General features: G+C 50.7%; 1 protein-coding gene across 3 annotated transcripts in view; it reads left to right on the forward strand.

The window, feature by feature from the left end:
* SKIC2 (SKI2 subunit of superkiller complex) overlaps positions 1-11513 on the forward strand; it is a 41707-nt gene extending 30194 nt beyond the window's left edge. For all 3 annotated transcript variants that reach the window (XM_053300453.1, XM_053300455.1, XM_053300454.1), the window contains exons 22-29: positions 1037-1141; positions 2582-2744; positions 3877-4003; positions 4554-4764; positions 6121-6231; positions 7629-7847; positions 9314-9454; positions 11193-11513. In XM_053300453.1, coding sequence (XP_053156428.1) covers positions 1037-1141; positions 2582-2744; positions 3877-4003; positions 4554-4764; positions 6121-6231; positions 7629-7847; positions 9314-9454; positions 11193-11393 — 1278 coding nt within the window. In that variant the 3' untranslated portion in view covers positions 11394-11513. The remainder of the gene's footprint in view (positions 1-1036; positions 1142-2581; positions 2745-3876; positions 4004-4553; positions 4765-6120; positions 6232-7628; positions 7848-9313; positions 9455-11192) is intronic.
* The last annotated feature ends 16268 nt before the right edge of the window (positions 11514-27781 follow it).

Here is a 27781-nt window from a genome sequence, read left to right on the forward strand (position 1 = left end):
CTTTTGGACAGTATCGAAGTATCTTGGATGATACATGGATGAGATCTTTTGCCTTTGGAGCCCAGTCCTTACCTAGATGAGGAACAAATTATGGCACTGAAGGATTTTCGCTGGGAATACTTGTTGCATTTCAAGATTGTTCCTCTCCAGCCATGAGGACTAGAAACTTAGCTTTGTTTGAATGGTAATGGGTGGTTTCTTATGAGCCACATAAGAGCATGTTGGGGAGGCACATGTATTATTTCATTTTTATACTGCCTCAAGCAATTGTCTTTATTTATTTATTACATTTATATCCCGCTCTTTCTCCAAGGAGCCCAGAGCAGTGTACATGGTTATGTTTGTCCTCTCAACAACCCTGTGAGGTACGTTAGGCTGAGAGATACGTGATTGCCCAGAGTCACCCACTGAGTATCATGCTGAATGGGGATTTGAACTCAGGTCTCCTCAGTCCTAGTCCAACACTCTAACCACTGCACTGCACAAATAATTGTCTGTCTCCTCATACAAGGGAAGGAAAGGCTTTGGCAGTAAATTCAGGATCTGCTCTTTAGAAGTTGCAGATACAGGACTGGTTTCCTTTTAAGAGGTAGGCATTTGGTAACAGAATATGCAGCCTTTTCCTTTTTAGGGCTCCAGTTACGGTAGTTGACTAGAGAGGGATAGAGGAGAAGTGTGGGGCAATTGCTTGGGGGATGCTTTCGGAACACAGGAAGCTGCCTTTATACAGAGTCAGACCACAGGTCCATCTAGCTCAGTATTGTCTACACAGACTGGCAGCGGCTGCAGGCAGGAATCTCTCTCAGCCCTATCTTGGAGATGCCAGGGAAGGAACTTGGAACCTGATGATCTTTCCATTGCGGCCCCATCCCCTTAGAGGAATATCTTACAGTGATCACACATGTAGTCTCCTATTCAAAAGCAAACCAGCTTGGACCCTGCTTAGCAAAGGGACCATTCATGCTTGCTACCACAAGACTCTCCTCCTAGATGCTCTCCTCCTTTCCTGGATGCTTTTCTTTTATCTCAATTTCAGAGACGAATAATGGAATCGGTGAATGGACTGAAGGCCCTTTCTGTGGGGCGAGTGATCGTAGTGAAAAATAAAGAGCACAAGAATGCCCTAGGAGTGATCTTGCAGGTAATCGGGGATGGGGCAGTGAGCAACAACATTCTGCTTCTGACAGCTTCTAGTCCAGGGCTGCTCAGCTTCGTCCCTCCTGCAGATGTTGGCCTTCAACTCCCATAATCCCTGGCTGTTGGCCACTGTGGCTGGGGATCACCGTCCCTTGTAATAGGGATTCCCAGATGTTATTGACTACAACTCCCAGAATTCCCATCTGCAGTGGCCTTTGGATGGGGATTAGGGGAGGTGTCGTCAACATCTGGGAATTCCTGATAGAGGGAACGCGGGGGATTATGGGAGTTGTAGTCCAAAAACAGTTGGGAGGGCTAAATTGAGCAGGCCTGATCTAGACAAATGCCTCTAGAAAGCTCACAAAATGTTTGTCTCCAGCATCTGCCATTCAGAAGATTGTCATATCTTGGTATAAAAATCAAATGAATGAATAAATAAAATTCAATGAAGCTATTGTGGCTGATAGACCTGTGCAATTTTATAAGGCTGTCCTGGCCAGGACTACATGTGCAGCAGAATGAGCTGGAAAGGTGTACCTTTCAGATTGCAGTGGGGTGTGTGTGTGTGTGATTAATTTTTTTTTAAAGCTTCTCTCTGTGTTTAAAACCTCCCTGCAAGTTCAACCTAGCACACAGGAGAGAGGTTCCCTGCCGTCGAAGTCTTCTGCTTGCAGGGACTTTTCTCGAAGGAGCTTCAGAAAGGTGCCTCCTTCCCCAACCTGCAGCCTGAGGTGTTACATTCATAGGAACATAGGGAGCTGCCATATACTTAGTCAGACCATTGGTCTATCTAGCTCAGTATTGTCTTCCCAGACTGGCAGCATCTGGTGGTAGAAAGCACTCCTTTCTACCACCTTCCAGACACAGAGCTTTCAACCATCTCCCGCTACATGTGCCAGCAGGCCTGTGCTTGGCCATCAAGGTATCCTGTCCTGGGATGCGCCTGCTTTCAACAGGCTGGTTCACAGGCTGATTGCGATTGTCAATGCAACTTTAACCCTTCCAAGCCTGTGTACTCCCTCCTCCCCTTGCCTCTGTTGCTCATGTGCAGGGAGAACCATGGTTTGTTTAAACTACAGCTCTGTGGCTTATCCAGATCCAGAACTGCTGTTTAACTGTCATTTACAAACCATGGATGTGAAACCTGAATTGAATCTCTAATTCATGCCAGAGCTCAGGAGGCAAGAGTTGAGGTAGGGGAAAGGGGAGTGGGTGGAATCGGGAGGGTTAGAAGCTGCATCCATGATGAAACAAACCATGGCTTTCTTGGTGGTCTGAACCAGGTCCCCATATCTGGTCCATTGTGGGTGCGTGTGTGTTCCTGCCTGTGGGCTGGTCGGCCTTTTATTTTATTTTATTTTATTTTATTTATAAACTGCCCTTCCTGACATGGCTCAGGGTGGTTTCCTTTCCCAATCAAGTTCTTGGACTCTGCTTACTTCAGGTGTCTTCTGACACTGCCAACCGAGCCTTCAGTGCTTTGGTAATGTGTGAGAAGAACTTGTCAGATGGGGATTCGGCTGCAAGCAAGGAGAGTAATCTTCCCTCCTCTCCAGAAGTGCCTTTACCTGATGACCTTCTGCACACCAAGCTCTTCCTTCCAGAAGGTAAAATGGTGGGATTTCCTGGAAGGTGGAATAAGGATTGTGTTGGAAGTGACTTGCTTGGGGAGCAAGAGGGTTGTTAGTTCAAATCCCCACTGGTATGTTTCCCAGACTATGGGAAACGCCTATATCGGGCAGCAGTGATATAGGAAAGTGCTGAAAGGCATCCTCTCATACTGCACGGGAGGAGGCAATGGTAAACCCCGCCTGTATTCTACCACAAAAACCACATGGCTCTGTGGTGACCAGGAGTTGACACCGACTCAACAGCACAATTCTTTCCTTTCCTTTCAATTTTCAGTACCAAAGAGTGGAGGAGCTTTTTCTAAGTTTTTTTTAGTGTTTGTGCTAAGGAAAGTCCAGTTCTCTCTCCAAGAGCTGTTATGCAGATCTATAACATAACAATGTCTGTGTTAATTTTGCCTGAGCTTTGCATGTTAAACGTTCTGAGGCTTTGGAGAAACCAGTAGCTCAGGAGTAGGAGGAAAGCAAGAAGAGTTGGGAGATGAGGATCCCATATCTAAGCCCTAAATGGCTTAGGCCCGAGTATTTAAGAGGACGTCTTCTTCTCCTTGAGCCCTATTGCCTGTTAAGATCATCTGGAGAGATTTGACTATGGTTGACACCAGCTCGTCTGGGGGCTACTCGGGAACAGGCCTTCTCCGTTGCTGCCCTTGGACTTTGGAATGTGCTCCCCATCTTGGCAACTTTTAAAAAGGCACTGAAGACACATTTGTTTACCTGGGCTTTTAATTAGATTTATAGATTTTATTTTTTGTGTTGGTTTTAAATGATTTTAATGTTTCAGTTATTGTTGGTTTTGTTTAATTTGTATTGTTTTTATTGTACGCAGCCCAGAGACGTGGGTTTTGGGAGGTATAAAAATATGTTAAATAAATATCCTTCTGAACTTAGCAACCTTATTCAAATATTGCTAGCAAGGATTTGCAAAGGTTTGGGTTTGTTTTTTATTTTTGTTGTTTAAGCAAAACAAAATCCAGCACATGTGGCCAGGGAGCAATGTTGTCCCCCAAATGCAGATTCTGCAAAGAGCTGAACTGTGCAGACATCCCTAGGTTGCAAGTTGGGGCTGTAGCTGGAAGCTTGCTAGCATTTTCTTTTCTGCCCTACCCAGGGCCCTGCGGACACACCATAAAGAAACTGGGCCCAGCTGATATTTCAGGTATCACAACCAAAACCCTGCGTGTCAATGCTGAGCGCATCATGGAGGATTTCAAGAAGCGACAGATGCCCAGGTTCAGGTGAGCTGGGAAGTGGCACATGTGCCCCCTGTGTGGCTTAAACGATGCTTTTGAGCAAGTCCACGTTCCTCACTTTTGCCCCACATGGAGGATCGTGTACAGTGAAGTCATGATGGTTACCTTGGCTGCGCCCACGCAACCACTTTTCTGGCCCTGGAGGTTAGCCAGGATTGCTGGATGCACCTGGCAAAGGATTCAGTATTGCTTATCTCAGCAGCCTGATGGAGAAACTCCTTGATGGCTCTAGTGCCACCTTTTGCTTGTCGGACTCTAGTAGCCAGAGATTTTGGTTTTATTTTCTTTCCAGGCTTGTCCTGCAAGGCCAAAGTGCTCCTCATGCAGAGTAGTACCTCTTTAAGAAATGCAGTGGAAGACTGTGGGGCTTGTCTGGTGGTGTATTTCAGAGGGAGGGAGAGTGAGAGAGAAGCTTTTCACTTGGGGCAAAACTAAAACTTGGGCAGAAAATCCAAAGTGCAGGGATCAGGAAGGCCCCTTTTTGGGGTCCAAACATGAAACCTAGTCCACAGCTTCTCTCCGTCACTGTCTGCAGGAATGATCCACCAGGGCCATCAGCAGCCACGGCCACCCAGGAGCTGCTGCGTTTGGCTGAGGGTTCTCCCGAGGGCCTCCCACTCCTGGATCCAGTGAATGACCTTCAGTTGAAAGACCTGGAGGTTGTGGAGGGTGTGATGAGGGCCCGTCACTTGGAGGAGGAACTGCCGGGATTCCGGTGTGTGCACAGCCCTCGCTTCCATATGGAGGTTAGTACAATACTAGGGCAACCCATCAGGTAGGTCTGGGCTTGTAGACCAGGGAGATCTGGCTACCTTGAGATTCCTAGCTGGTGTAGACTTGTTGTTTTTTAAATTTAACATAGAGGCCTGGGATTAGCCAAACGAGCACTTGAAGGTGAAGCTAGGAGGGAGAATAGAACTACGTTTGGCCCCAAAACTTAACTGCTGCTCTAACGCCCAGCATTGATTGATTGACTAAGTGCCGTCAATTTGGTGTTGATTCTTAGCGACCACATGGATAGATTCTCTCCAGGACTATCTGTCTTCAGCTTGGCCTTTAAGGTCTCTCAGTGGTGCATTCATTGCTGTCGTAATCGAGTCTATCCACCCTGCTGCTGGTCATCCTCTTCTTCTGTTTCCTTCAATTTTTCCCAGCATCATAGGCCCACATAGCCAATGGGAAAGATCTATAGCCAGCAACCTGGGGGGCTCTGCTTGAGGCTAGGAAGTGGAACCACTGGGTAGATTTACCGTTGCTGCCAGGAAGGGGTGTAACTAGTTCCAACCTTCCTCAAGCAGAAATAACTGTGGGATCAGCCAGGGAGGAGCTGTAGTTCGGTGGTAGTGCACCTGCTTTGCATGCAGAAGGTCCCAGGTTCAGTCCCTGGCATCTTCAGGCAGGGCTGGGGAAACTTTCTCTCTGAAATTATGGGGAGCAGCTGCCAGTCAGTGTAGACAATACTGACCTAGGTGGACAATGCTCAGCTTCATGTGCTGCTGTATATTTTAATGAGCTGTGTGTAGCGGTGTGCAGGTTAATAGTGGATAAAGAGAACCTCTGGAAAATCTTTTGACTTAAAAGATTCTGCCCTTGTGGCTACAAGGATAGGCTTGAAAGCATTTGGGTGATTCCAAGTCAAACCTCTGCAGATCCAGCATGGTGTCGTGCAGTGTTCCCTCTGACAGGGATTCCCAGATGTTGTTGACTACAACTCCCAGCATCCCCAGCTGCAATGGCTTTTGCTTGGGGATTCTGGGAGTTGTAGTCAACAACATCAGGGAATCCCTGTTAGAGGGAACCGTAGTGTCATGGTTAGAGTGCCAAGCTAGGACTGAGGAGGCCAGGATTCAAATCCTTGCTTGGCCATGAAGGTTCGCTGGACTACCTTGTGCCAGTTTCTCCCCTTGAAACCTCCCTCACAGGTATAAACAGGTAGGCTTGCTCGGCGTGTATGAACTATGAAAGTCACAGAACCTGGAGGTGGAACCAAAGAGAAACTGGGTTTCTCCTGCACAGAGGATGCCCACTGCTCTGTGCATAAGGCTCTTGTACTGCTTTCCCTCTGCTCACGCCTTGGCCCTTCTGTCTCCTTGCCCTTTTAGTTTGTGCGATTTAGAGAACGCCAACAAGTGCTGGAGGAGCTGGAGCAGCTGCGCTTCCTGCTGTCGGACCAGTCCCTGCTGCTGCTGCCGGAGTATCACCAGCGCGTCCAGGTAGGAGGCTCTCCAGAAGGTCGATAGAATCCAACGTCCAGCAACCAGAGTGGTGCTTTGGTGCCTGGGTGCAGATGCACCAAGCAGAGCCTTGAGGGAGCTGAGACTTTGAAATCCCTCCAGCTGCTCTGACTGGCACTGCTGCACAGAGGAGCCACTGCAGGAGAAGGGAGAGCAACGATCCCAGTCCAACCCCAGCTGCGGCCCTCCTCCAGTGACTGAAGCTGGTTGTGTGGGGGAGGGAGAGAGGTGGTGGAACCTTCTGGGACGGGGCACCATCTTCTGTAGTCTTTTTCTATGAAAAACCACTTTGAGAATGTGTTTTGGTTGTGGGGGGAAAGTAGTGTATAAATATTTTTTATTATATTAGGTGAGAGAAAACCAAGCAATTGTACAGTGTATTGTGGAGGGAGAAGGCAAGTGGTACCTGGGGATGGGATGTGGCCTCGGGAGCTTGGCCTCTTCTCTCCAAGCCTCTGAGATGTTCAGGTGAAGGAGACCTCAAGAGGCTGAAATGCATTTTTTTTCCGAGGGGCAGAGGATCACATTTATTAATTTACAAAAAGTTAGATAGCAATTTCTAAAATAGCTTACCAAAAAAAAAAAAAAAATCAAAACAATTGGAGTCAGCAGGAAATGCTAAAAAGACCATATAGCAGGAGCTCTGAAATCAATTGAAGACCTGCAAAATACTGTCGCTTGGCAGCTAAAAGGAGCAGCCCTGGGGAGAGCATTGCATAATCAGGGTGCCACCACTGAAAAAGCCCCTTTCCCCAGGCCCACCTAAACTTTGATGGTGAGGGCGTCTAGATGCAGAACTTTGGATGAAGAACTTAACATAGGCAATTCCATGTGGAAGGAGGCACATTTTGAGCAGGCAACCTTGTACCCCTTGTGGGGGTCTTCCCTCAGTCCTTCAGGTGCGAGCTTCAGTCTCTTCCCCTTCCCATCCCCAGCTTCCGCTGCTCCTCATTCTGCCTCGTCCCCCACCCAGCAAACTATCAGTCCAGGGCTCCTACCACTGATTATCAGAACAACACACAAACAGGCATATTGAAAAGTGTATATTACGTTGTTTCCACAGTGGACATGAATTATTTAACGCCTGGAAATATTATGACACCCCAGCTTGGGTGAGCATAATCTCTCCTGGTAGGGTGCTACCTCCTTTCTCTGTGGCCACATAGTCTTGATGGCTCTAGGCTCAGAGGCATGATACCTCTGAATACCAGTTGCGGGGGAGCAATCGCAGGGGAGGGGGCATGCCTCCATCTCCTGCTTGTGGGGTTCTCAGAGGCATCTGGTGGGCTACTGTGAAAAACAGGATGCTGGACTAGATAGGCCTTGGGCTTGATTCGGCAAGCCACCTCTAATGTTCTCCCCCTTCACGTCCCAAGGTCCTGCGTTCCCTGGGCTACATCAACGAAGGTGGGGCCGTGGAACTCAAAGGGAGTGTGGCCCGTCAGATTAGCAACCATGAGCTGCTTCTGACTCAGCTGCTCCTAGACAACGCCCTGACGGACCTGCGGCCAGAAGAGATTGTGGCCCTGCTTAGCTGTACCGTCTGCCAAGTCCGCACCCAGGTGGAGCCACAGCTGCCTTCGATCCTTCAGAAGGTACGTGAGGCAGGATAGGAGCGGTAAGCTGGAAAACAGTGGCAGGGAGAGTAGGCGAAGCCAAGACTCTGAGGCGGACTTCAGGCGTGAGCCCTGAACAGCAGAGCCATCTCTCAGTTCCCAGGAAGTGGATGAGATTTTCTGTTATGTTCTCTTCCCTACAGCAGGAGACAGTGTGACCTGCCCCTCTACTTCAAGCAGCCATACTTCTCCATCAGAGCAAAGCCTGCTTGGTTGTGATTGTAAGTCCTTTTCAAAGGACTTTGAAAAGCAGTAGAACCAGGAGAGCTCTGCGCTTGGCTGTCAAGCTGGAGAGGGGTCTGTGTGCTCATGTACACACAGATGCATGCTGGGAAAGGCAGTTGGCACTACTAGTCGTGTGTCTCAACCTGCCTAACTTACCACAATCTTCCTAACAGTCCCACACATAAAAAATCAGTGGGAGTCACCGTACTTGTGCTGAGAGCTAGAACTCCTGAGTTCTCTGGGATTCGATAGTTGTATATCTGGACCCAAAAGAAGGCATTGCCTGGTAGGGTGGATTAGAAGCCCAATGTGCATCTGGTTGAGAAAACAGCTTTACAGTTGCTTGTCTCTCTTGTTTTTGTTTGTTTGTTTGTTTAACATATTTTTATACCACCCAAAACTTACGTCTCTGGGCGGTTTACAAGATAAAAACAAAAAGTAAAACATTAGTTACAGGGAGGTAGATTTTAGTTTAGACATTGGGAAGACTAATTTATTAGCTTTCTTTTTAGGTCTGTGACAGTTAATTGACTGAAAATAGGTGCCCTCGCTAATTGGGCAGCAAATGTTTAAATAGTTTTTGTTTAATACAAGAACTGAAAACCCATGGATGGCAGTGCCATCTTAAGAGGCATTCCTCTTTCTCCATAGGAGGAACACCTCTTCCTGATGCGATAGGCAGGAACTTAATCTGACTACAAAGCAGGCTTCCCCCTCTTGAGAACTATAGTTAGCTCAGAAGTACACATAATTTTTAGTCAATGAAATCTGTAGACAATCGGTTTTCTTCAGGTGGGTTTCAACCCAAACTCTGTAAAATGGGAAAAGATGTCCAGAGAGGCTACATCCCCTTCCTCCCTTCCTTTTCTGTTTTAATTTTTAAATGGAGATATTCGTCAAGAGGTTGGGCAGGCATTTGGCAGAGTTGCGCTGTAGGTGCAGGATACCCCACCTGAAAGGACTCTCATCAGGCCTGCTCAACTTATGACTCAAACTGAACAGAGCTGCGTCATGTGGCCTGCCAGGTCCTACCCCCTCAGCCATCTTAGGCAGGAGTTCAACATCAGTTCATCAGACCTCTGATAGGCCACCACGTGAGGCTTATGTCCAGCTTGGGGGTCCACAGCTTGTGTGGGCCTGGACTGGATATCCACTGGGTGCCTCCCGGCTTGTAGGATTGATGTTGTGTTTGGGGTTTTTCCTCCTGCTCCACTTTTCAGGGCATAGAGCACATCCGCTCAGTGGCTGAAGAGATTGCCCTGCTGCAGCGCAAGTGTGGCCTGCAGGAGTCAGTGGAGGACTTCGTGGAGCAGTATAAGTTCGGGCTGGTGGAGGTGGTCTACGAGTGGGCCCGTGGCATGGTAAGGGCTGGAGCTCTGCCCCCAGATGCTTTCTCCCCAATTCTCCCCTCATTCCCAGCCCCATGGATCCTCTTCCCATCTCTTGTTACACTGGGGCAGACCCCTGTTTGAGAATGGTGTAGCATAGGGCCTTTTTGGTTTTGGCTATTGACAGCCCATGACTCCAAGCTGAGGGAGTGGCAGGGAATTCCGCTATGGCAGGGTTTCCCAACTCTGAGTCCCCAAGAAGTTGTTGGACTACAGCTCCCATCATCCCCAGCCATAGTGGACAAAACCATTGTGGCTGGGGATGATGGGAACTGTAGTCCAACAGTGGTTTTGTCCACTATGGCTGAGGATAATGGGAGTTGCAGTCCAGCAACATTGGGGATCCCCTGCACAGTGGGAAAGAAGCCAGCACAGGGGTTGTAGGGATGTGCACAAAATTTGCTCAATTCGAATCTATTCGAAACCACTGAATAGAGATTCGCTCGAATCGATTCAAATTCACCAAAGTCAAATCGAATTCAGTCCATTCAACTTTGGGTGAATTCAGATTGATTCAACCAAACCTCCACTCTATTCAATGTTTTTGAAGAGATTTGAGTGAATTTCATGCACATTTATGGGGTTGATATGTGCTTTGTTGCTGCTTTTCTCCAACATGAGAGCCTCCTGGGTCCAAGGGAAGTGTTGGTGGGAGATGGAGGAGTGGGTAAGAGAGAGAGAGGGTCACTCCCTCAGTATCAAATTAGTGCAATGTCATGGTTAAGAAACTGAGCCATAGACCAGGAAGTTCCCCATTCAAATCTCGCCTGTCCCGCCCACCACAAAAAAATCTGCGGTGCAGTGTAATAATGCTGACCCGCCTTTTATTCTCTGCTGGTGTAGGAAGTCACCCATTGTGAGTTATCCCCATCTACTTGCTTCAGAAAGTGGGACCATGTAAATGAAGAGATCTTTAAGAGGCCCCTTGTGGGCAGATCCCTTCAATCCTTGTCCTGCCTTGGCTCCAGATAGCTACTACTTGCTTCATGCCTTCTGATCTTTGTCCATTCTTAATCTGCAGTGCAGTATAGTGTAATAAAGCTGACTCGCCTTTTATTCTCTCTGAATGTTTGGAATGCTTTCAGTACTCAAAAATACTATATAAATGTGGTGTGGTGGTTTTTGTTGCTTCATATATTAATATTACATCAGCTGAGAGTAAAGTGTGCCGTCAAGTCAGTGTTGAATACTGGCGACCATAGTGCCCTGTGGTTGTCTTTGGTAGAATACAGGAGGGGTTTACCATTGCCTCCTTCCACAAAGTATGAGATGATACCTTTCGCCATCTTCCTATATCGCTGCTGCCCAACATGGGTGTTTCCCATAGTCTGGGAAACATGCCAGTGGGGATTCGAAATTTCGAACCGGCAACTTCTGGCTTGCTAGCCATCATTTCCCCACTGCGCCAGTAACTGATGTGAATTTGCAACTAACCCAGTTTTTTCATGGGCCCTGCTGAGGGTGGAGTCACCTGAAAGGAAGGGTTTGGGAGTTCTTGGACCAGCTCTAATGCTGCTGTTAGTGCTTCAGGCGCTATTAAGAAATGAACACTTTACAAAGGGCACATTCCACCTACGTCTTCTCAAATGACTGTGACACCCACAGCCCCAGCATTGAAAAATGAGCCTCTGTCTTGCTCCATCCCAACCAGTCTAGGCATATGCTGACTTGCAGCTCCATTGACTCCTCCTCTTTGCTTTTTCCTCACAAGCCATTTGCCGAGATCGCCCGCCTGACGGATGTGCAGGAAGGGATCATTGTCCGCTGCATCCAGCGCTTAGATGAAACCTGCCGAGAGATGCGCAATGCAGCCCGGGTCACCGGGGAGCCAACGCTGCACGCCAAGATGGAGGCTGCTTCCAACATGATCAAGAGGGACATAGTCTTTGCGGCCAGCCTCTACACCCAGTGAGGGGTGGCGGTCTTTGGGCATCTGGCCGCCTTGGAAGTGGACGTCTCTAATTCTTGACCTCTGAGAGGTTTGGGATGCATCTGGCACGTAGAAGCAATAAAAGATGCATTCTTGTCACCAGGAAGGAGTTGGTTGCATTTCCTTGCATAATACATAGCAAAAGTTGCTTTGGTGATCCCTCCAGTGGAAGGATGGGGATTCTATCCTTGTCTAGGGATGTGCATGGAACCGGCAGGGGCCGGTTTGAAGGCCGGGCAGGGGGATAACTTTAAGGGTGGGGGAGGGTACACTTGACACACGCAGCCCGCTTGCGTTTGCCCTGCCAGCACTCGCTGGAAAACCAGTCCAGTGGGGCAGCAGTCTACCTCCTTGCTGCTTCATCCACTCCTCAGACCAGAAGTAGCATGTCACACATACGCTACTACCGGTCACTTCTGGTCCGAGGAACGGATGGGGTGGCAGGTAGTTATGCTGCCGCCCGCCGGACTGGTTTTCCAGCAAGCCCTGGCAGGGGAAACATAGTGTGTGAGTGTGAGTGAGTGAGTGAGTGAGTGAGTGAGTGTGTGTGTGTGTGTGTGTGAGAGAGAGCACCCTCCCCCCACCCTTAACATTACCCCGCCTTCCAACACTTCGAACAGCCTACTGTTTGAACCTGTTCGGAGGCCTGTAAAAGGGTCTCCAAACAGGTCCATGCACATCCCTATCCTTGTCTTCATCCACTTCAGTGGGTGTAGTGCAGGGCTTTTCAAACTTGAGCCCTTAGACGTGGCTGGACAACAGCTCCCATCATCCCCTGCCACAATGGCTAAAGCCCTGATCGCTGGGGTTAACGGGAGCTGCAGTCCAAGCGCATCGAGGGACCCGAGTTTGAAAAGCCCTGGTCCAGGGCTCACAAGCAAGCAGTGGCCATTCCCGGGTTCCCATCACATCTGGCATGCTGCTTCTGCACATGGGGAGCACTTTTTTCTAGCCTTCGTGGCTAGTAAGGAGGTGCATCTAATCTTAAATTGTTCTTAAGATAACTGTTGTTCCCAGAATCTGAGCCAGTGAATTCTCCCTCAGAAGACGATGGCATCCAAGACTGTTATGGGTTGCCACGACCTCCTGCTCCGAGACAGGGCCAATCAGAGAGCTTTCCTCTCCTTTCAGGAGGGAGGGGCAATCCCCTCAAGCTTCAGTCTTCGCCCTGTCTCGCTCCAGCAGGTGTCGTTAGATATTGCTCTGGCTAATAGTTCTATCTACCAGTCTGTCCTGAGCTGTTCCAGTCAGGGCAGCCTGGTTGTTCGTTTATCCTTTGGCTACACCTTGTCCGCATTCTGTCCTCAGCTGTTCCAGTCAGGGCAGCCCTTCTCTAACGAAGGGGTCAGGGAAATTGCCTGGATCACACACGCCGCTCGCGGCTCTTCTCCCGCAGCGGTTTGGAGTTTCGGGGCTATAATGTCATCTGAGGCGGCTCCAGTAACTTCGCGCCCCGAGAAGGAGGCTTCTCCCTCCCTCTCCGAGGACTCCGTGGCGCCAGCAGTCTGCCGCAACAATTGGGCTGCGGCTACCTCTCCCATGCCCGTCACTCGCCTAAGAGAAAAAAGAGCAAGAAACGTTCACGAGACAAGCGGACGGCGGCAGCCAAAGTGGCCAAGGGCAGTGGTCCAAAAATTATCGCATCGGCCGAGGGGGAAAGAAGCCGATCGGCCATCCTCTCAGCAGAGCCGATGGATGCATCAAGTTCTGCCGCGCAAGTGTTCCCCACTCCTGTCTCCCCGCCCCATTCCCCGGCGGCAGAGCCTCCTGCCAAGCGTTCGTGCCCCTCGGCGGGACCCGCTAACACGGATACACTTGAGGAGGAGAGTCCTCCGAGCTTTGCAGCCCTGCTACGGCACGTTGTTGCTGAGGAGTTTGGGAGGCTGGTTCCCGTCCTGGCAAGGACTATTTCCGTTCAAGCCGGCGTGGCCGTCATTTTGGGCGCGCAGGAAGATGGGGTGGTCACCGCGGCTGCCATTTTGGGCGCACGGGAAGGCAGGACGGCCGGCACTCACTTGCCAGTTGCCTGTCCCAGGGAACTTGGACCTCCAGTTTTGTCCCCGTGTGTCCCGTGCCACAATGTTTCTCGGAGTCACCAGCCCCTTAATCCTCCATTGGGGGGGGCATCCCGTCTGAGGACTCAGAGTCCAATAAGGAGGAGGGCGAGCTTTCGGGCGACGAGGATGATGCCTTTCCCACACCACATGCCCCATACCGCCTGTTTTCGCCCTCTGATTTCCTGGTCCTTCTTCACAAGGCCCGTAAAACCTTGAGGCTGGGAGGGGTGGTTCCCGATCCACAGGATATTTCTGAGGGTGATCCCGCAATATTGCCGTCTTTGAAGGCACCTGAGGTGGTGGTTCCCTGTCCTCAACTTTTGGGGGGCATCATACACTCTGAGTAGGACCGCCCTACCGAGAGCAAGGGTCCTCCCCCTGGGGTCAAGCGTCTGTATACAAACGCTAAGATGGTGATGGATAAACTTTAGGTGCCACCCGTGGGTGCAGAGGTGGCAGCTCTGGTAACTGGGGCTGTTTTGCCCAGGGATAGGGATGAGATTTTGCAAAACCTTGATGATAAATGTGACGCTGCCTTGCGCAGGTCACACGAAGCTTCTTCACTGGCTATGCGGGCTTCCATTGCTAATTCCATTTTTGCCTGTGCCTCAGTGCTTTGGGTTAAGGAGCTTCTTCCCCTGGTGCCCCCTGAGCTACTTGCTCTAAAGCAAGGCCTCAACAAGTTGCACAAGGCCTCTGCCTTTATGGATGCCTTCTAACTCTTTAGATGTGGCACAGATGTCAGCTAGGGCAATGGCCTCTGATGTGACAGTCAGGCGCCATCTATGGCTTCAAAACTGGAAAGCAGACCAGAAATCCAGATCTAATTTGGCTAATTCAGCTTTTAAAGGGGACAAGTTGTTTGGAGAAGTTTTGGAGCCTGTTTTGATTGAGGGCAAAGATAAGAAGAAAGCAATGCCCTCATCAGTGCAGCGTCAGGAACGTAAACAACTTACTCCCTATTCCTATAGGGGCTTCAAGTCCTCCTTTCGTTCCCGTCAGGATAAGCAGGACAGGTTTACTTCCTGGAAAAAGCCTCAGAACTCCTTTCGGGACAACAACCAGCCAAGATTTTGTCAGCCCGGTCAGCAGCAGAGGTCTGGCTTCAAGCGGCCCGCGACTCAATGACTGCCCTCTGGAACATCAGGTGGGTGGCAGGTTGCAGTTCTTCGCCCAAGCATGGACGGCGACCTGCACGGACGCTTGGGTTCACCAGACGGTGGCTCAGGGTTACAGGTTGGACTTCTTCTCCCAACCCGCAGACCGTTTTCTAGCATCCCCACATTCCCACAAGCAGGGCAAGCACACCCTGATGTTGTCAGCCATCCGCCATTTGGTCGATATTCGAGCAATCGAACCTGTTCCTTCCAAGGAGGTAGGGTATGGCATTTACTCTATTCTTTTTTTGGTGCCAAAGAAGAATGGGGAATGGAGGGCCATTCTAGATCTCAAACTTGTGAACCGGTTCCTCAGGGTGAGGCGTTTTCGGAGGAAGACCCTACGCTCCATCTTGTTGGCACTTCAGAAGGGCGACTTCCTGTAATCAGTGGACCTAAAGGAGGCCTACCTTCATGTTGCTATCCATCCCCAGGACAGGAGGTTCCTTCGGTTCGTCTATGCCGTACCATGCCCTCCCCTTCAGTCTGTCGACTGCGACACACGTGTTCACCAAAATCATGGTGGCACTCGTGGCGCACTTGAGGACGAAGGGGATCCACCTGTATCCTTATTTGGACGACCTTTTGAACCGGATCCAGCATCTCTGGGCCATAATAGACTCAGTCAGGGGTACTGTTTCCTTAACCCAGGAGAGAAGGCGGAGGTTGTCCTCCGCATGTCGGAGGGCGTGTCTCTGCGCCCAGTCCGATGTCCTCACTCTGAGCCAGTTGCAGGGCATGATGGTGTCAACCATAGGAATAGTTCCTTGAGCCCATCTCCACTCTCGCCCACTCCAATGGTTGCTTCTGCCTCTCCAGGACCTGGTGGCATGCCAGTCCCGGACCAAGGTCCGTCTGCCTTCCCGGGTTCGGAGGTTTCTGGACTAGTGGTTATCTCCAGCTCTGGCCAGGGGTGTCAGTTTTCTGCCAGTGAGCTGAGTCCTAGTAACGACTGACACCAGCCTGCAGGGGTGGGGAGGCCACTGTAAACATCAAGTGGCACAGGGCCTTTGGTCCCCAGAGGAACAGTCCCAGTCCATCAACTGGTTGGAACTTCGGGCGATTTGGTACTCCCTGGTCCAATTTCCCCCTCTGATTCTCGGCCGTCACGTTCCAGTAAGGACCGACAGTGCGACGGCCAATGCCCATGTCAACCAACAAGGGGGGACAAGGGCACGGCCCCTAATGCACGAGGCTGCTGTGCTCCTGCACTGGGCGGAGGAGAATCTGGTTCCGCTGGAGGCAGTGCACGTCAGCAGTGCACGTCAGCGGAGTGTCCAATACATTAGCAGACTGGCTCAGCCGGACGCAATTGGACCAAGCGGAATGGGTCCTGGACGAGTAGGTATTTCACACGGTCGTAAGAAGATTCGGAAGTCCCCTAGTGGACTTGTTCGCGACTCCAACGAACGCCAAGGTACCCCGCTTCTACTCCAGTTACCCGTTGCTCGGGGCCGAGGGAGTGGACGCTCTGTTAACGCCTGGCCTGCTTTACGCCTTCCCCCCTCTGCCCATCCTTTCCCAAACAATCAGCTTGGTCCGTCAACAGCGGGTGGAGATTATTCTTGTGGCCCCGCATTGGCTGTGTCGCCCATGGTTCTCAGACCTGATCGCCTTGTCTCTCGCTCCCCCGATGCCACTTGGTTTTCATCCTCATCTTCTGTGCCAGGGACCGGTGTACCATCCAGACCTGCAATGGCTCAATCTCTATGCATGGAGATTGAGCGGAGCGCGCTAGTTGCCTGCGGCTACTCTCCTGTAGTCCATGACACCATCCTCACGTCCAGACGTCCGTCAATCCTCAGAGTATACCAGTCCACCTGGCAGGCGTTTTTGACCTGGTGTGCTTTGGTCGGGGCTGATCCTCTGTCAGCGTCCGTCGGTCAGGTGCTGGGGGTTTTACAGGCCGGGTTGGATAAGGGTCTTAGGCTCGCCACTCTCAGACACCAAATGTTCACCATCTCCTCTACCCTTCAGGTCCCAGAAGTTCCTCCCTTGTCAGAACACCCTCATATTCAAAGGTTCCTAAAGGGGGCTGCGGCCATCAAGCCTCCTCCAGTCCACCATATTCCTACCTGGGATCTGAATTTGACCAGATCTCTGGGTGCTGGTCAAGGCTCCCTTTGAACCATTGCAGACGGTACCATTGCGACTTCTCACTCTAAAAGTTTTGTTTTTGGTGGCCATTACTTCGGCCCATCGGGTGTCTGACCTGGGAGCTTTATCAGCCAGGAAGGAGTTGTGCCTGGTGTTCTCAGATTACGTTGTCTTACACACCGATCCTCCGTACCTTCCTAAAGTTAATTCACTGTTTCACAGGTCCCAGGAGTTACAGTAGTTCTTCCCTCTTTTTGCCCTAAGTCCTCTTCCCCCAAAGAAAAAGAATGGCACACTATGGATGTCCGCAGGGCAATATGCGTCTATTTGTGGCATACCAAGGATTTTAGGGTCTCCGAATCCCTTTTTGTTTCATTCAGGGATTGTTCTCTGGGACGGAAGGTGTCTACTTCTACGCTGGCGCGCTGGATCTGTCAGTGCATTCGCCTAGCTTATACGTCAGCCAGGGTGGCAGAGCCAGAGGGCATAACTGCTCATTCAACCCGTAGCGCTGCGTCGTCCACAGCCCTTGCTACTATGGCGCCATTGGCTGATATATGTAGGGCAGCCACCTGGGCTTCCTTCTCTACCTTTGTAAAATTCTATAAAATCCATAATTGTGCTTCTGCTGACGCTTCCTTTGGTAGACGTGCACTGCAGCGGGTAGTCCCCACGTAGGACCAGACTCACCGCTTCCTGCCCAACAGTGTTAGCGGCTATGGTATGTCCCATAATAGTCTCAGATGCCATCCTCTTCTGAGGGAGAATGAATCGTTGGCACTTACCTGAATGGTCGTTCTCCTCAGAAGTATGGATGGCATCCGACTCACCCGCTCATTTGTCTGTGACTCTGTCCGTTTTCAGCTACTTCCAATTCTCTCTGTTCCCTGTATATCTGTGGGGAGGTTCTTTTCTTCTGTGGCCGTTTGTTTCCCCGGAGGAGGTTCGGATTTTCAGCGAGAAAGGTTTCCTGTTTTCTCCTGTTATCTGTCCAGACTGTTCGCTTGTTGTATTTTTCTCTTGTTCTGCCTTGTTCTGTTCTCTTTTGGCCAGAGCATCAGAGAGCTAGTAATAGACTGAAGCTTGAGGGGATTGCCCCTCCCTCCTGAAAGGAGAGGAAAGCTCTCTGATTGGCCCTGTCTGGGAGCAGGAGGTCGTGGCAACCCATAATAGTCTCGGATGCCATCCATACTTATGAGGAGAATGACCATTCAGGTAAGTGCTAACGATTTATTCGAGCAAATGAATTCTATCTGTTAATTATTCATTACCTCAGTAGTTGTCAAAAGATGAGGGGGATCCTAAAGAGGGAAGAGCCTCCTTCCCCATCGTACCACCCAAGAACTGTGTGTTTCAAGTGCTGCCACCTCTCAGAAAACCTTCATCCCTGCCTGCTACATCAGTTCAACTTGCTGCTTTGCTGCAGTCATAGATCTTAGGAACACAACTTTGAGGAAGGATCCCCGTATGCTCTTACTAGGGAATAAATTGTTGATGTGGGTCAGGATGAGAGTGTAGAAACAAGTTGAGGGGAGGGAAAACTTCAGGGTAAGCAACACTGCCTTACACAAAGAAGCTTTTGGCAACAGGTTCTGCTTGACAACCATGTAACCTGAGTTCCCCTCTTTTGTCTCCAGCATCTACTGGAGAGTATGTAGTTGTGATGAATAGAGAGGAAGGGCTACCATCCCTAAGAAAGCAAAGTAGTAGGCCCAAGGAAGAATGGGGAGAAATGGAAAAGTGGGGTTGATAGACAACCTTGAGCAGAAGGCCTGTGCTTGGAGCAGGGGAGGAGAACTTTGAAAAGCAAAGATCTGGAGCTTCAGGTGTGACTGGGTGAGTCTGACGACTCAGCCAAACTTCAAGTCCTGAGCTCAGCCTGGGAACTAGTGCTATAATACTGAAGCGGTCACGAGCACGGGCAACCTTGCCTTTTTGCAAGGAAGTATTTAGTCCCAAACATTATAGCATCATCTTCTGTTTTCTGTGTAGCCTTTAGGACAAAGCTTAAAGGAAAAACAAAAAAGAGATGCAGCTAGAACTATGATTTTAAACCTGTGGGCAGTGCTTTTTTCCAGGACCCCCTTTGCTTAAAAGTGGGGGGTGGGGGAGAAGGCATCTAGTGCTGGATGTGAAAATAGCCTTGAAAGTGTGTGGCGAATGCTCAATAACTTATTGTACTGATAGAATGGCGCATTGGTTCACTTACCGTGAAGGCTTCTTCTTGCTGCTGCATCCAAGGGAGTCTCCTTGAGTGGGTTATGATTCTCTGTGTGACCCCTATGAAAATTAGTTAGTCTTTAAAAGGTGGAGAAACGTTACCCCACCCAGCTCTTTTCAGACAAGAAATCCAAGAGCACTCTGAAGAAGAGGAACACGTAGTGAAAGTAACTATAACAAAAACATTGAACTAGGAGCAACCCCCCCCCCCACAAAAACTTCCAACAATTTGGAAAAAACTGATCGTGCCCGCCAAAAAGGTGGATCATCCGAGATACCTCTCCCCGAGGGATGGTCTCTAGTGAGTAGGCACAAGTGCTAAGAAGGGTGGGCCGAGACGCCCTTGGATGCAGCAGCAAGAAGAAACCCTCACGGTAAACGAATCCATGCTCCATCCTCTGCTGCTGGCATCCAAGGGCATCTCCTTGAGTGGGGACGTACCACAGCCCTCGGCCCAGCTGGGGGGGGGAGCACCCACGCCTATTCCAAGGGAAGGACCTGTTTGCACCCGCCTCCCCAATGCTGCTTGAACAGAGGTGAAGGTATCCACTTTGTAGTGCCTTGTAAAAGTTGATGGGGCACCCCAGGTAGCCGCTCTGCAAATGTCTGGGACCGGAGCATTAGTAGAAGAACACTGCCAAGGTGGCGGCCGCCTTGGTCGAATGAGCAAAAACTTTTGTGGTAGCCCGAAGATTCTGAGATTCATATGCTAGGGCTATGCACACTTTGAGCCACCGAGCTATGGTGGCGGAGGTCACAGCCTGACCCATGTTTCAAGGCAAAAAGGAAATAAACGACTCTGTAGCCCAGATGGACTTTGTGCACTTCATGTCGGTCTTCAGGCACCTATGGACATCCAATTTGTGCCAAGCTTTTTCAGCTGGATGAATCCGTTTTGGGCAAAAGGATGGTAAGACCACATCCTTGGACATATGAAAAGGCGAGGACACCTTGGGTTGAAAGAAGGGGCCAGGGATGAGCTTCACTGAGTTCTCTGAAAAGAATCGAAGCTCAAACACCCTCTGTGCCGATGTGACGGCAATCAAAAAGGCAAGCTTTTAGGGTTAAGAGGCGTAAGGGGATAGATTTTATTGGCTCAAAGGGAGGGCTCTGTACAGCATGTTAGGACCGTGTGTAGGTTCCATGTAGGGAAACAGTGCACTGCTGGTGGAGCTAGTAGGATTGCACCTTTGAGGAGGCGTCTCAAATGCAAGTGTCTTAGCTTGGAGTGCCTTGATCCCCCAGAAATAAGATCTACTAGGGCAGCGGCATATTGTTTTAGTGTGTTTGTGGTGAGCCCTTGGTCTTGAAGAAACTGAGGTAAATGCTGCATGGTAGCTGCCCCTTTTGGAACTCCATGTCTTACACTGGAGAAATGCCTCCACTGGAGAAACGCCTGCCAAGTGTTTTGATAGATTGTTAGTGGAATGGCATCTAGAGGCCAGCATCATGTCAAACATCTTTGAAGAACAGCCATGCTTTTTCAAGAAGAACTGTTCAGTCTCCATGCGGTTAGCTGTAACCAGCCTGGAGCTGGATGGTGCACTGGGCCTTGCTGGGGTAGGTCCGCCATGATTGGAAGTATCAGGTGATCTGTTGCCAAGTTTTGGATTCCTGAACACCAAGGCCTTCGAGGCCCAAACGGAGCGACTAGTGTGACCTGGGCCTTGAGGAGTTTCACCTTTCATAGAAGCTGGGCGAGGAGTAGCGTTGGTGGAAAAGCGTGCAGGAGATCCTGCATCCATGGAGATGAGAGGGCATCCTCCAATTACGCTTGCAGTGAGGAGGACCAGGTGAAGAACAGTGGTACCCGAGACTACTCCGGCGTCGCGAACAGAACCACGGATGGGTGGCCGAAGTGATCCAGTAAGACTCTGAAGGTGTTCGGGTTCAGCCTCCATTCTCCTGGGAGAATTTCCTTCCTGCTGAGCCAGTCTGCCACCGTGTTCAGGTCGCCTTGCACGTGGTGCACTGTTATTGAAGCCACATTTTGTTCAGCCCATTGGAACAGAAGAGCCACTTCTGCCTGCAGAGATTTCTACCTGGTGCCTCCCTGGCAGTTGACATGCGCTTTTGCTGTGGTGTTGTCTGTGCGGACCAGTATGTGTTGATTCTGGACCATGTGATGGAATGCCAGAAGCGCCAGTCAGATCGCTCAGATTCAGCCAGTTTATGCTGTGCTGCTTTCTATCTGCCGCCCACTTTCCTTGCGCCGATTAGTGAAGACAGTGGGTGCCCCAACTGTGCTGGCTTGCGTCCATGGTGACAATGACTCGGAGGGTCCAGGAACTCCTTCCCCACAGAGAAGAGTGGGGTTGTAATCCACCATCTCAGAGATTGTAGTACATGGGGTGGAAGGAAGGTCCACCTGCTTGGTGGATTTAATGACAATCTCCAGGTGGTAGGGTAGCAGAAACCACTGCAAGGGCTGCAGGTGGAAACGCGCTCAAGGTACTGATTCCAGAATTGCCACCATCAGTCCCAGGATCCTGGAGAGAGCGAGCAATGACATGTACTTCGGTACTAAGGTCTGGTGAACTTCTGTCTCCAGGGTTGCTCTGCACTCTGGTGGTAAGAAGAGCTTGTTCTGTACTGTGTCTATCATGACCCCCGGGCGCAGCAGTTGGTGGGAAGAATGTAGCTGGCTTTTCTCCCCGTTGATCAGGAAACTGTGATCCTGGAGGACCTGTAGCATGGTGTCGAGGTCCTTCTAGGCGGCCTGTAGAGACGGAGATTTGAAGGAGCAAAAATCCTGACCTGTAGAAGTTGGAGATGTGCTATGACTGGTGCCAGGACCTTTGTGAACATGTGAGGAGCTGAGGAGAGGCCAAAAAGGAAGCACTCTGTATTAATAGTGTTTTGGAGTACAGGGAACATAGTAGAGGGCGGCTGCTTTGAGGTATTAGGAATGTGTAGACAAGCCTCCTTCAGATCTGTGGAGAAGAGGAAGTCTTGATAGTGTAGGGCCTCTGCAATCGACCCAAGAGATCCCATGTGGAACTTCCTCTTTTTTACTAAGCAACTGAGGTATTTTAAAGGGGTATGGTGAAGATGGTGTAGATGCGCACTCGCTGTTGGTCCACTGGCACCAGTTCAATCGCTCCAATCGATAGGAGGTGTTGTGTCGCCTCTTGGAGACCCTTGTGTTAGGAGGGTAAGCAGGAGGTTGGGGTTGGTAGAAGGTGGTGAGGGGGGGGTTGGTCAATTTTATGCATTAGCCCCCCTTATTAAGTCGAGAACCCAACAATCTGAGGTGGAGCCCTCGCAAGCATGTAAGTGAGAAGAGAGGCAACCACCCAGGGGTGGCTTGCCTGAATCAGGATTGCTGTATTGACCTGTTTGCCCTGGGCAGCAAAAAAGGCCCGTACCCAAACCCGTCTTGAGGGTCTGGATCTGCTCCAGAAGGGACGTTGGGACCTGAAACCCTGCTCCCAGCCAGCGAAGGGGAACCGACAGGGGCAAAAGGATTGGGAAAAGGTTTCCTTTGTTGGCAGACTAGTTTATGCGTTGAGAAGGACATAGCCTTCTTCGCATCTTTTGACTCCATTAGGATGTCTTTTTAGGGCTGCATCTCCAAAGAGCTTTTCCCGCATCAAAAGGAACGGCGGACAGATTGGTCTTAGATGCACAGTATTTTAACCACAGGTTCCAGCGGCCCAGTACTGAAGCAGCTCCTTGAAGCAAACCTCATGGAGTCAAGGGTGGAGTCAAGAGATAAAGGCCTGAGTCTTGTGTAATTTTAAACAGGGTCTAGCGCAATCTTGCTGGGTTAGAAACTGGGTCCTGGATTAGATCATCCAGCCATATGGGAGACGCTCTGGCTACCATGGAGGCGGCTGCTGAGGCTCTCATTGCAAAGGCGGCAACATCATGTGACCTTTTCATATTAGATGCAGAAAAAAGTCCATTCCCCCTTAGACTCAGTGAAGTGCTTGGGGAGAGAGAGTGTCATATTTGGGCCCAGGAAAAACCATCACACTTTGACTCATAGGCTGTGATTCCTGTGGATTAGACTGGATCAAACCTAGAGTATGAATATTCTTGGATATTAATGGGGCCAAGTCAACTAACTGGAAAAATGTTATCGGAGGGGGGGCGGCTTCAGCACCCTGTGATTCCTGACCATCTGACCACTCCCCTTCCTCATCTGGTTGGTCAGGGTCTGCTCCCCCCAAGTGGTCTCCAAGGTCTTCTGGAGTGTCTCATCTTGGAATTGGGCTGGAGTTTTGTTTGGGGGGAGTTGAGGATTCCCACCTGGAGGTTGGACAGGAGTCCTGGGTGTGGGCCCCCTGGGGTCTGGCGAATCATGACCTGAGATTTCAGAGGAACGGTTACTCCTTTCACTCTGCTTAGATCCAGACCTCCCCCTTTTTTGCCCTTTTTAATGTGCTTGCACTTTTTCTTTGCCTTCTTAGGGGCTGGAATCTCAAACAGCAGATGTAGTGCTTGAGGAGGGTGACTGATGCTTGCTGTGCCTTTTTTGTTTTATTTTTAATTGTAATTGACCATAGCTGTTAACGGAATGCGCTAATAGATCCTCAAACCATGGATGCCATGTAGGTGGCATACCAGGGGGCATTTGTTTGAGGAATTGCAGGGTATGAGCAGGCTGGGCAAGGCTCGATTCCCCTGAGGGCCCTGTGGAAGTAGCGGGTAGAAGAATCAGAAGGCCCAACATGGGCCGACCTCGCCAATTGAGTGCTTGTTCCAGCTGCAGCGCTCCTGGTCCCCTTGGTTCTGGTGGATGCTGTTTTTGCTGCCCCCTGGCCCAATCCTGCGCTCCCAGAGGCCATCTATTTCTGAGAGGCTGCCCTGCATTTTTCTAAGGCTGTGCCCTGCAGACCACTGGTGGAGGCCACCATCACTTGTGGGGAGCAGATGTCAGCAGCTGCTTGTTCTGCAAGGCTTCGGGGAGCGGGCAGAATGGTGCTGGGTAAACAAGGGCCCTCGGCTCTGGGAGCTGACAGTGGGCAGGAACAAGACTGGAGGTCTGTTCACCGCCCCCCCACCTGCCAAGAAAAAGCTCCCGATTAAGCGGGTGGGAGCCTTGGAGTGCCTTTGGCGGGGAGTGCGCTCTGTTCTAAGCCCCCTTCCTCTGTTGTGCCCCAAACACCTGGTTGAATGGGCAAAAACTCCGGAGCGCCGCCGGTCAGCTGTTCAGCAGGGCGTGCACTCTGCTCTGCTGTGTCTTAAAACCAAACGCCTGGTTCAGCGGGCCACCTGTTCAGGAACGCCACCTGCCAGCTAAGCAGCAGGGTGAGCGTCCTGCTGGGTGGCCTCTGCTCCCAAAAGCGAAACTTGGCTTTGCGGCCCTTGGGGCAGCTTGCCAGCTGCTTGGAGGGGCTTCAGAAGGCCTTGATGTGGAACCTTTCCTTTTCCTAATCCATACGTGGAGCACATACCCAGCGTACTCCCTACACAGGTAGAGATAGTAAGAGGGCTAGGAGAACAGGGGGCGTGTATGGAACCGGCTGATCCAGTCAGAGTGTGGACCAGACCCAAACTGGGTTCGGCACTACCTCCGTTCGCTTTGTGGGGTTTGCAAACTTCTTTTATTTTTTTACTATCCCCTTTGGGGGAGGAGGTGGAGGTGGCAGGGGGGTCCACGGAGGTTCCCCCTCCCGCCGCCAGCCTCCCTTCATGCCCATACCGGCCATTTAGCCAGCTCTTCGGCCCATTTGGGCCTTTCCTCCTCCGGAGCGGTGGCCATTTTGGAGACCGCCGCGCCTGTGCAATTGGCCTCTGCATGACCCAGGCCTCCAACAACTCCCCCAAAGGGGGTAAGTTAAAAACTTTTTAAAAAAAAAAAAAAGTCCCGAACCAACATCGAACATGTTTGCACATCCTTATAGGAGAATGGAGGAAGGGGGAGAATAGATGAAAAGTTTAGAGAGAAATTCCCCTTTTTTAAAAGAAAGGAAAGACAAACAATCAGATAGCAAGCAAAGAGAACCTGTGAACAAAAGTATGAGCCAGAAATGAAAGTGAAGGAAGATTTGAGCAGAAGCTGAGGAGAACTGCCTTGGAGCCACACAGGGCTAAAAGAACTAGTTGAGGTCATGTTTCTCCACCTTTTTAAAGACTCTAATTTGCATAGTCCTGCCTTAGGAGTCACATGGAGAATCATAACCCACTCAAGGAGACACTGTTGGATGCCAGCAGCAGAGCATAATTCTTATGCATGCAAGACAGCAGACCAGTGGTTCAGTAGCAGCAAGAGTCTCCTGCCTACAGGCAGTTATGTTCTTCGTGATCTGGATCACCCAACCATTCATAAAGGTTTCTCCCTGCTTAACCCATTTTTCTCAGATTCAAGGCCCTGGGCTCTTCATCTGAAGTCTACAGTTAGGGGAAGGGAGACCAGAAATCAAATAGCTGTTTCCCCTTACGGCTGTCCTGTCAGCTCTTGGACCTCAAAGAGCAGTGCCAACCACCCACAGCACCTCACCTTGCTACGTTGTAATGCCGTAATGGTGCAGAATAAATCAGAAATCCTCCATGATTTGATTATGGATGAAGGGGCAGACCTGGTCTATATCACAGAGACTTGGTTGGGAGAGGCTTCTGGCCCAGTCTGGTCCCAGCTTCTCCCTCCATGGTACTCTATTGAGAAGCAGGTGAGAGGTCGTGGACAGGGAGGTGGAGTGGCTGTGGTCCATAAGAATAATATCTCGTTTACCAGGATCCCCATTGAATGTATGTACTTAGGTTTGGGGACCAGGGATATAGGGATGTGCGGTTCGGTTCGGATCCGGACCGGTTCGTCCGAACCGGTCCGGATCCGGCGGCTCGATCCCGGACCGAATCGGGCCCTTCCGGGGACCGAGCCGGACCGAATTCGAACCGGTTCGGGAACGAAATTGAGTCTCTGGAGTGTCTCTTTAAAGTTCCAAGTGTGTCCTCCATTTTGTGTCTCCTTCCCGAAACTTTTGCTCCTCCTTGCATCCATTTTGTGATGCTATTTCCAGGCATTGTATTGGCTGCGCTATTGATCCTTGATTGGCCAGAATGAGTCCTTTGGTCTGGTAGGCTGCTTGGCTGTTGCACTGTTGAGAGCTGGCACCCTGTTGGCCGTGGGGGGAGTGCAAAGGTGGGGGCTCCCAAAGGAGGGAATTTCAAACCTATATAAACCCAAGCCTCTTCTCTGGAAACTTCTCTTGGCTGCAGTTGTGGGATCATCTCTGAGACCTGCTTGCCCTTTGCTGGCTGCTCTGGTGTCTCTGTGAGTCCTGACTGTGTCCTGTGTCTCTCTGTGTGTGCTCTGTCTAATCCTTTGTCCACCTGCCCTTTGTGACTCTCTGTGTGTCTCCTCTCTCTGTCTGTCTCTTGTCTGTATACTGTGTGTTACTTCACTTTACTTTCTTCTTAATTTCCCCCAATTTTCCCTGTTCCTTGTCTGTCTGCTTTTCTCCCCCCCTCCCCCCCCCTTTCCCTTCTCATCCTTTGGGCCTACCCTCCCCCTCCCCCACTCCCACCCACTGCATCCTCATTGCTTTAAATCTTCTTCCATTAATTATTGCTCTTTGTCCTGCCTTGTTTTTGTCCAACTTTTTGATTTTCACATTGCATTCCATTGGTTTCATTTATATATTGCTTGCTGGTTTTGCTTAAATTGTACCATTTTGTTTGTTTCTGCTGACTGCTGCTGCCCTGCGAGTTGGTTCCCTGAATCCCTCCCCCCCACCCCCAGAGGATTCTGTTGTTGTTTCTTGTTGTCCCATATAATCAGTTTTGGTTCCCTGCTCCAAACTTGCCCCTCCAAGTCCAACCACACCCCACCCCAACCCCACCCCATCCAGCCTTCTCCCAAGTTTGCTGCTGCCAAACAGAGTCCAGTTTTCTTTGCTTGGTTCCACTTATTCATTTGCTATTATTAATTTGCAGCAATTGTGGTTTCATTGTCTCTGTTCACTTAGTGGCCCCCCTCAGAGTCTGTGTTTGGTTCCCCCTCCCCACACCCCCACCCCCAAGTTTTTTCTGCTGGTTATAGTCTTTCTTTTCATTTTTTTTTTAAACTTCTGGCTTGTGTTCTCTTGATATATATTGCTTTATATATTTTGCTACCCTCCTCCTCCTCCTCCCCCCCCCTGCCTGCCCCCCTCCCTCCTCCCAGACCCTAGCCCAGGCCCAGCTCCTCCCCCAACCACCCCATCCAGCCTAATCGCTGCTGCTGCCCGAGTTGTTCCAGTTTCTCCTTTGCTGTTTGTTGTTGCCCCCTCCCCATCCCCCCAACACCCCTCTGCCACACACTAGCCCCCAACCACACACACCCTCTCTGCTCCCCCCACCCCACCTCTTTTTCTCCTTGCCCCTGACTCTCTCCACTCACCCCAGGCCCCCTGCCACACACTAGCCCCCAACCACACACACCCTCTCTGCTCCCCCCACCCCACCTCTTTTCCTCCTTGCCCCTGACTCTCTCCACTTACCCCAGGCCCCCTGCCACACACTAGCCCCAACCACACACACCCTCTCTGCTCCCCCCACCCCACCTCTTTTCCTCCTTGCCCCCGACTCTCTCCACTTACCCCAGGCCCCCTGCCACACACTAGCCCCCAACCACACACACCCTCTCTGCTCCCCCCACCCCACCTCTTTTCCTCCTTGCCCCCGACTCTCTCCACTTACCCCAGGCCCCCTGCCACACACTAGCCCCCAACCACACACACCCTCTCTGCTCCCCCCACCCCACCTCTTTTCCTCCTTGCCCCTGACTCTCTCCACTTACCCCAGGCCCCCTGCCACACACTAGCCCCAACCACACACACCCTCTCTGCTCCCCCCACCCCACCTCTTTTTCTCCTTGCCCCCGACTCTCTCCACTTACCCCAGGCCCCCT

This window comes from Hemicordylus capensis, chromosome 2, assembly GCF_027244095.1.
Source record: "Hemicordylus capensis ecotype Gifberg chromosome 2, rHemCap1.1.pri, whole genome shotgun sequence".
In the NCBI taxonomy this organism is placed as follows: Eukaryota; Metazoa; Chordata; class Lepidosauria; order Squamata; family Cordylidae; genus Hemicordylus; species Hemicordylus capensis.